Here is a 9,409-nt window from a genome sequence, read left to right as displayed (position 1 = left end):
TTGGGACAATTTTGATTTAAAACCAAACAAAAAAAGGAAACTTATTTTTCTAATATTTGCAAAACCTAGTTCGGTTTTCTTTTAATATCATTTGAACGTCGAAAATTTTAAGGGAAAAAAAGCCTTAAAATTATTGTTTTTCATTAATAACTAATTGGGAGATAACCAGAATAAAAAAGTTCACTATTAAAAAAAAAATTATATGAACCTTTTAAAATAAATAAAATGATGCGGTTCGGTTTGCATTTTTCGGTATTATTAAGTTCGATTTTAAAAAAACATAAATCCAAACAAAACTTTAGGCTTTTGTTTGGTTTCTGTTTTCTTGGTTATATCACTGGCAAAAAAAATTGTTTTCACAAAAAACATAAAACAAAATCTTCAGTTTTTGTTTTGGTTAGCGTCTTTTTTCGATTTATGCACACACTACGGCTTTTGATGGCTGTAATCAGGGTTTGTACAATAGAGAGGATTACATACTTATATCCCATATATAATTACATAATAATATGTATCTAACATAACATATGTTAATTACATTACATTGTGTTTAACAGGTAGCAGTCTCTCGGGCGAGATACCGGAAAGCTTAGGAAATCTAAAACAACTTCACTCTCTATTTCTTCAATTCAACAATTTCACGGGAGAAATCCCGCCGACCCTCTCGGGTTTAACTTGTTTAAAATCGCTTGATCTTTCGAGCAATAACCTTACCGGAACAATACCCGAAAGTTTGTCCGAGCTGAAGAACTTGACATTACTAAATCTGTTTCTCAATCATTTCGTTGGTCGAATTCCATCCTTCATCGGAGACCTTCCGAATCTTGAGGTGCTTCAATTATGGACCAACAATTTCACGTATTCGTTGCCGGAGAATCTTGGCAGGAATGGCAAGCTGCATGAGCTTGATGTCACAGGGAACCATCTTACCGGAAACATACCGGAAGATTTGTGCAAAGGAGGTAATACAACAAATACATTCTCTCAATCTTATATTTTTTTTAAATTTTAATAACAAATTGTGATTACAAAAAGTTGTATTAAGGCGGTATTTTTTGGCCTTCGATTTAAAAAAACTACTGTATTATGTTATTTTGGATATTGAATTTTTAAAGAAATTAAACATTAGCAAAATTAGATAACACATTGTGAATAAAATTTATATACAAGCTATTTGTATTTAGATTTAAAAAAATATGTATCGATAAAGAGTTAGATTATATGTTATATTTGAACAATTAAATTAAATTAACTATGACATGATGCTAAAAACTAAAAATGAAAATAATTGTGTAAAAGTTTCAAAAACTTTTTAAATACGATATTATCTAAGATATTTAGAAACAGAATAATTTACATTTCCATTTTATATTATTTAAGATATTTAGAAATAGAATACGATGACCAAAATAACATGAGGCTTCTTTAGAAGTAGGTAAATTCGATTACATGGACTATACTTTTGGAACTTTTATTTTCACATTTTGTCTTTCCATTTCTTTAGTAATTTTGTTTTTCCTAAATTATTTTGTAATATTTTTTATTGATCCAAGGAGATAGTTTTTTTCCTAGTAAGTTTATTACAGTATTATATATATGAAAACAAATATAAAAAAAAAACAAATAAAATAAATGTATATTTATTATGTTGAAATAAGTTAGAAACCAGATGCTATAAAAAAAAGGTAAACTGTTTTTTTTAAAAATAAAAATATTCCTTAATAGTACAACTAAGTGTGCATAATATACAAGTCTGTTATGCATATATTAAAATTCAACCGTTATTACAACAGGCAAGCTACGGTCTTTGATCCTAATGGAAAACTTCTTCTTCGGTCCATTGCCGGAAAAACTTGGTGAGTGCAAATCATTGACAAGGATACGAATCATGAAGAACTTCTTCAACGGCACGATTCCACCGAGCATATTCAGCTTACCTTTACTCACAATGTGAGTGGAAATGGTCTTACGGGTGTGATTCCGGATTCGATTGGCGGATGTATGGGGCTCACTACGATTGATTTAAGCCGGAATAAGATAACCGGTGAGATTCCAAGGGGACTGATGAGTTTGGTTATCTTGAACATACTTAACGTCTCTCGGAACGAAATGACAGGTGAGATACCTAGCAAGTTAGGTCACATGAAGAGCTTGACGGTGTTGGACCTTTCGTTTAATCGGTTCTCGGGTAGAGTCCCGTCTGACGGGCAGTTAAAGGACTTCAACGACTCCGTGTTTGCGGGAAACCCTAATCTTTGTCCAGCACATGTATTCCGATGCTCGTCCGAATCACACTTTAGAAAACGATCAATCCAACTGAAGCTTTTAATCACGATAATCTGCTTGATTTCGGTAATATCGTTTGTTACAATCTTGTACATTTACATTCGAAAGAAGAAACGTGTTGAGAAGTCGAAAATGTGGAAACTAACCGCTTTTCAACGGCTAAACTTCAAAGTCGAAGATGTCATCGCGTGTTTGAAAGACAAGAATGTTATAGGAAAAGGCGGTGCGGGGATCGTGTACCGTGGATCAATGCCGAACGGTGTTGACGTTGCGATTAAACATCTAGTCGGTAGAAACCACGGGTTTGAAGCGGAGGTCCAAACTTTGGGACGGATCAAACACCGTAATATTGTTAGGTTACTCGGATACGTATCGAATCAGGAAACGAATCTTCTGCTGTACGAGTACATGTCGCACGGGAGTTTGGGGGAGATTTTGCATGGGTCGAAAGGGGCGCATTTGCATTGGGAAACGAGGTATAAGATAGCGGTGGAATCGGCTAAGGGATTGTGTTATCTTCATCATGATTGCTCGCCGTTGATTGTTCATTGAGACGTGAAGTCGACTAACATATTGCTGGATTGTGATTATGAGGCTCATGTTGCTGATATTGGGTTGGCCAAGTTCTTGAGGGATGCGGGTGGTTCGGAGTGCATGTCTTCGATTGCTGGATCATATGGTTACATTGCACCAGGTATATGTTCGGAGTGCATATTATTTAAAAATTTTCTCACAAGTATGCATATAATTTTTTGATCTTTTTCAGCTAATCTAATTGTTTTAAATGCCGTCTCATGCAGAGTATGCATACACTTTAAAGGTGGATGAAAAAAGTGACGTCTATAGTTTTGGAGTCGTACTTCTCGAGCTAATCGCTGGCAAAAAGCCGGTGGGCAAGTTTGGTGACGGGGTGGATATTGTTAGGTGGGTTAGGGAGACCGTCTCAGAGATCCCTGAGTCATCGGATGCTGCAGCTGTTCCATCAGTTTTGGACTCAAGGCTCCACGATTACATCCTCTCGAGTGTGGTGGACATGTTCAAGGTTGCAATGTTGTGTGTAGAGGATGAAAGCACGGCTCGACCCACCATGAGGCAAGTCGTTCACAATGCTGACTAACCCGCCTTTGCACCCTCCGTGTGTGTTCAAGGGTTAAAGGTTAAGGGGACATGGTTTTTATTTGTACAGGAGTGACTCTTTTTCGTGTTTTGGGAATGAATAAGTTTGGGTGGAGTCGGATGTACTAGCCGCGCTGTACTTGGTGCGGTTTAGGTTTATGAATTGTGACATTTGGTGTTTATTATATATGTATATGAACGCTTTGAAAGGGAATGAATTATGAAACCTTGTATTTGAAGTATAAACTTAAAGCTTCATTTGAATTCTATACGAGATGAAGTCTTCAGGTTCTTAAGGGTTTGATTTGAGCTTCTGATATTAGAGTTATTTTTAGCTTATGATTATCTTTTGATATTGTTACATTGTATTATATCTAGTTCATATATAAAGGAGGTTTTATTTTGTTCTATTCCCTAAATTTAAAGAGGGTTCGCTAATAATGAATAATGAGAGTCATCGAATTGTCATCATAATCACTTTTATGGGTATTCACAAACCTACGGTCCACTCATGTCCCCATCGGCCCAGTCCAATGGAGCGCCACCTGGGTTTTCAGCCCAAGTCAACTTACACCACCATATATATGGGCAGTCCGCCGATTATCAGCAGACTGCGAATGCGGTTTTTATGGGTCCACAACCCATTAACCCCCTGATTTTTATGGGTCCACAACCATTAACCCCCTGAACCTGACATAACTTGATTAAGCACTCCAGGCTGTCAACATAAATGACCCGCGTTGGTATATGGATTCGGGCGCATCTTCTCACATGACTGCTGCTCCGGGTAAGTTTCAACATCCCTCTCCTGCCTTTTAATGGTAATATATTCGTCGCCAACTGTCAAACATTACCAATAACATGAACTGGTAATTCATCTAATAACCTTCCAAATCAAACTATTCATCTTAAAAATATATTATTAGCACCTAACGTTTTTAAAGATTTACTATCAGTTCACAAATTTTTTCTACTGATAACCAAGTTTCTTTAAAGGACCTCACGACTAGAAGCCTCCTTTCTAGACATGATACCATGGGTGATCTCTATTCTTTTATAAAGCCAGCATTTCCTTTCGCTGCCTGTCACGTTGCTACTTCAACAAATAATTTGCACAACCATCTTGGCCATCCTGGCATTCAAACTTTGCATTTACTTTCTCATTTGTTTATTTTGTGTAATAAGGATTCTAGCTCCAATTTATGTCATGCTTTTCATATTTCTAATTGTTTATTTTGTGTAATAAGGATTCTAGTTCCAATTTATATCATGCTTGTCATATTTCAAATAGAAAAAGACTATCGTTTTTTAATTAATATTCATTTACTATTGGACTGTTTGATATTATTCATTGTGACTTATGGACCTTCTTGGTTTTAAGTAACTCATTATATAAATACTATATGGCTCTCATTGATAATTTACGCAGTATTTTTGAGTTAACCCACTAAAATATAAATCTCAAACCTTTATAATCTTCTCTAAATTTCACAAACTTATCGAAACCTAATTTAATTCCAAAATTAAATTGTTATAATGCGATCTCGGAGGCAAATTAAATAATAACAATTTTCATAAATTCGCTTCCGATAACGGGCTTCATTTCACATTTTCTCAAGCCTCCCTATAAAATGGAAAAGACGAACGAATGATCAAACGATTAAATGATGTTATACGTCCTATACTCATGCATGCCAACCTCCCTGCCTCTTTTTTGGTTGAAGCCCTTAATGTCGTAGCCTATCTCCACAATATACTTCCTACAAAAAAAATATAAATTTTTACACTCTGACCTTTACTCTTTATCACCAACACCCTACTTATGATCACCTACGTGTGTCTTTGGCTGCGCATACTATCCAAAACTCTCTGCCATCTAACCCCATAAATTACACCATTGTTCCATTCGTTGGGTTTTCCTCTGTTATCCAACCAATTTCCATGGCTATTGATGCTACGACTCCACCACTAGAAAAGTACACACACACATATAAATATAATCGTATGTTAATTTTTGACAAACATTCCAATCCATTTACCGAACCCATCTCACCAACTCAGTACACTTTTCTGGAGGATGATATTATCCCGGCCATATTCACTTTCTCTCATCCTAACTGGTGTAAAGCTATGACCGAAAAATTTAAAGCTTTAAAAGACAATGGCACGTGGTACCATATCCGGCTCAAAGTCCAATTATTAGATGTATGTGCTTGTTCCGCCATAAATTTAAATCAGATGGTACGTTGGAGCTATACAAGGCTTACTTGGTTGTTAATCTCAAACTGTAAGGATTGATTGCATTGATACATTCAGTCTGGTCGTTAAACCGGAAACGAGTAAACTCTATTATCACTAGGGTGTTTCAAAAGGCTGGCCAATTCACTAATTGAACGTCAAAATGCGTTACTTAACAATAATATTAATGAGACGGTGTTTATGCATCAGCTGGCCGGTTTCGTTGATCCTTAGGCAACATCTCAGGTATGACGTCGGTTACGTCGTTCGCTTTATGACCTCAAACAAGCGCCGCATGCTTGGTACACTAGATCTGCACATTCATTACTTCGAAGGGGTTTAAGAGAAGCGTTTGCGACAACTTGTTATTTGCTTATAAACATGGAAACGGAAGACTTATTTATTATTATATGTTTATGACACATCGTCCTCACTCCATCTCTCAACTACTACTTAATCGGATCAGTACCTCTCTTTCAGCCAAGTTTGCCATGATTGACTTGGGGGAGTTGCACCACTTTCTCGGCATTTCAGTAACAAGAAACTCCAATGGACTGTTTATGATAATTATAATCTCGATTCGTTAAATATAAGACTGAGGGACGGCTAGATGGATCTCAATGGGAGGATAAGGAGGAGATCAAATTTAATTATATTATTATTTAAAATTTTTTCCTACTTCTAATTAAAGTGTGATTATAAGGGTTATAAATACTTTGAGTTTGTTTAAATAATAATAAGAGAGAAATGAAGTTGAGATTTAAGTTTGGAGATTTATTGTTTCAATCGACAGAAACCAAGAAGTGGTTTTAAACTCAAAATAACAATATTAAACTTCAATATTGAATATATTAAACATCAAATATTGACTTGCGGAAATTAGGAGAAACAAATACTAATTAACTTTTATAAATACATGAGTTTGTTTAAATAATAATAAGAGAGAAATGAAGTTGAGATTTAAGTTTGAAGTTAATTAATATTTGTTTCTCCTAATTTCCGCAAGTCAATATTTGAAGTTTAATATATTCAATATTGAAGTTTAATATTGTTATTTTGAGTTTAAAACCACTTCTTGGTTTCTGTCGATTGAAACAATAAATCTCCACATCACGTATTCAAGCATCAAGATTCCATAATCATTATTTTAAGAACATAATTCAAAGGTTTTTCTTCAATTTGTTATTTCCAACAACTGATATTAGAGCTTAGGCGATCTATGATCTTTGGAAAGAAGAAGAACGGTGTGGGGCGACTAACCACATCAAATCGGAAACTTGAAGACCGGATATTATGACGGCCGAAAGACCGGTTGTGCAAGCAAGAGAACTAGTTCAACGTCGTTGCAGTGTCCGATGTTAACAAAAACAAATTACAACATGTGGGTTGTAATTATGGAATCGACCCTTGATGCTCAAGGATTATGGGAGGTGGTGTCCGGAGAAGCCCTAGACGAGAGAAAGAACAACATGGCCAGGGTTATTATTTTTCAAGCCTTACCGGAAAACGTGTTGATGCAAGTTGCAAGAACCCGTGATGCTCAAGAGATTTGGGAATCACTGCGGGTTAGATTTCTTGGCGCCGATCGAGTGCAACAAGCTCGCTTACGATCGTTAAAGAGAGATTTTAGTCAATTGAAGATGGGAGAAAAAGAATCCGTTAGAGAGATTGTAGGGAAGGTAACAGAACACGCCTTGCAATTTGATAGTTTGGGTAGTCCGATGGAAGAACATGAACACGTAAAAAAACTGCTCGATAGCGTTCCAGACCGTTTTATTGCTATTGTAGCAACTATCGAACAGTGGGCTGATCTTAACACTATGGTGTTTGAAGATTGTATAGCAAGGTTAAAGGCTTTTGAAGAGAAAAATCAAAGGCAAGGAAGCAATGGACGAGATCAAGACCGGAAAAATTATGCTCGGGGTCGTGGCTCCTCGGGTTATGACCAATGGGGCCATGGAAGAGGCCGTGGTCGAGGTTCGAGTAGAGGACGTGGTCGGTTTAATCAAAACTATGATAACCGAAGAGACGGTAATCAACTGAACACGAACAACCAAGTCAAAGTGGCAATCAAGGTAATAACCAAAATTAGGGTTGAGATAAAAGCATTGTTCGGTGTTATAATTGCAATGCTTTAGGGCACTTTGCGTGGGAATGTCCGAGACCACCGACTAAAGAAGAGAATCTAAACCAAGCTGAGGCTAAGCCGCCAACTCTTATGATGGCATCGGTTGAAGTTGATAAAGAACAAGTTATGTTAAATGAGGAGAAAATTCATCCAATCTGTCATGCAAACGACTCGGTAGGCGATTTAATTTGGTATTTAGATAATGGGGCGTCTAATCATAAGACCGGATGTGAAGCCCACTTGCCCACATGATTATCAAGTGAGCGGTTTTATTGAAATTTGGAGACGGGTCCAAAGTGAATATTAAAGGGAGAGGTTTCGTTTTTTTCGATTGCAAGAATGGTGAGCAGCGAGTTATGAATGACGTTTATTACATACCCGACTTATGTAGCAACATATTGAGCATCAGTCAGTTAACCGAAGAATGGTGTAAGGTTTGGATAGCAAACGACCATTTGTTGCTACGAGGAAGGAGATCACTTGCTAATGAGAGTCCCGAGAAGTCTAAACCGTCTTTATAAGATCGAGCTCAGAATTGGAACCCCGGTATGTCTTTTAGCTTCCGTTAATGACCAAGGATGCCTATGGCATGCTAGACTTGGTCATGTTAATTTTGAAACATTAACTAATACGAAGTCTAAAAATATGGTACGTGGTGATATTCAAACTCTGGATGGTGAGCATGTTTGCAATGCATGTATGATACGCAAAGATAGTAGAAACCCGTTTCCTACAACCACCATGTTCCGTTCCACGAGACCATTCGAGTTGGTTCACACCGATTTTATGCTTCTTGTAGATGATCATACGAGGTACGTGTGGGCTTATACCATTAAAAATAAGAATGATGCTTTGGGTATTTTCAAAAAGTTCAAACAGGAAGTGGAGTTAGAGCATTGTTAAAGGTTAAAGCTCTAAGAAGTGATCGAGGTGGCGAGTTTCTCAACAAACTTTTCACCGAATATTGTGATCATGAAGGAATAAAAAGAATGTTACCCGGCTCCTTACTCTCCTCAACAAAATGGTGCAGTCGAAAGGCGAAACCGAACGGTCTTAAATGCAACAAGAAGTATGATGAAAGCTATGGAACTTCCACAAAATTTATGGGGAGAAATGGTGAGACACTCGGTTTATGTGTTGAATCGGGTACCAACTAAAGCATTGAAGACGGTAACCCCCTAGGATGCCTTGATGGGCCGAAAGCCCAACACAACACACTTACGAGTGTTTGGCTACTTAACATACATGAAGATACCCACTGTCAACCTTCAAAAATTAGATGATCGGAGTATGGAAGTTGTACATCTTGGAACCGAACCGGAATCAAAAGCTTATAGACTGTATGACTGATGTGGTCTAAAATATACATGTTATTATATAAATATTTCCTACACTTTTAAGTACTTTGAGCCAGGTTTTTATTGAATATATTTCTATTTGACTCATAATTGGATTTTAATGATTTCAAGAGATTACGAGCTAAAACGGTGTATCAAACTAAACTTGAGATCAGCAAAAGAATATATTTTAAAATGTTATATATTATTATTTGGTATAAAATAAAGAGGGGCGATCAGTTTTAATGAAAGAAAACAAGTTAGTTTACATGAACTTTAAGGTTTAAATTATAGATATAAACTC

General features: G+C 36.5%; 1 protein-coding gene and 1 pseudogene across 2 annotated transcripts; both read left to right on the top strand.

The window, feature by feature from the left end:
* Positions 1 to 553: 553 nt before the first annotated feature.
* Positions 554 to 3,610, top strand: LOC143601579 (receptor protein kinase CLAVATA1-like; annotated as a pseudogene). The gene is made up of 4 exons (XR_013147680.1): positions 554 to 962; positions 1,794 to 1,950; positions 1,983 to 2,980; positions 3,087 to 3,610. The product of XR_013147680.1 is annotated as a receptor protein kinase CLAVATA1-like (transcript).
* A 3,424-nt stretch (positions 3,611 to 7,034) lies between these two features.
* On the top strand, positions 7,035 to 8,020 carry LOC143601578 (uncharacterized). The gene is made up of 2 exons (XM_077078959.1): positions 7,035 to 7,671; positions 7,779 to 8,020. The coding sequence occupies exons 1-2, from the start codon at positions 7,035 to 7,037 to the stop codon at positions 8,018 to 8,020; spliced, it is 879 nt and encodes a 292-aa protein (XP_076935074.1).
* The last annotated feature ends 1,389 nt before the right edge of the window (positions 8,021 to 9,409 follow it).

Source organism: Bidens hawaiensis, unplaced genomic scaffold (assembly GCF_021521415.1).
Source record: "Bidens hawaiensis isolate Kalapana, Puna unplaced genomic scaffold, B.hawaiensis_p1.1 tig00056777_1, whole genome shotgun sequence".
NCBI lineage: Eukaryota > Viridiplantae > Streptophyta > Magnoliopsida > Asterales > Asteraceae > Bidens > Bidens hawaiensis.
The sequence above is the reverse complement of the archived record's forward strand: the minus strand, read 5'-3'. Positions and strand labels throughout refer to the sequence as shown.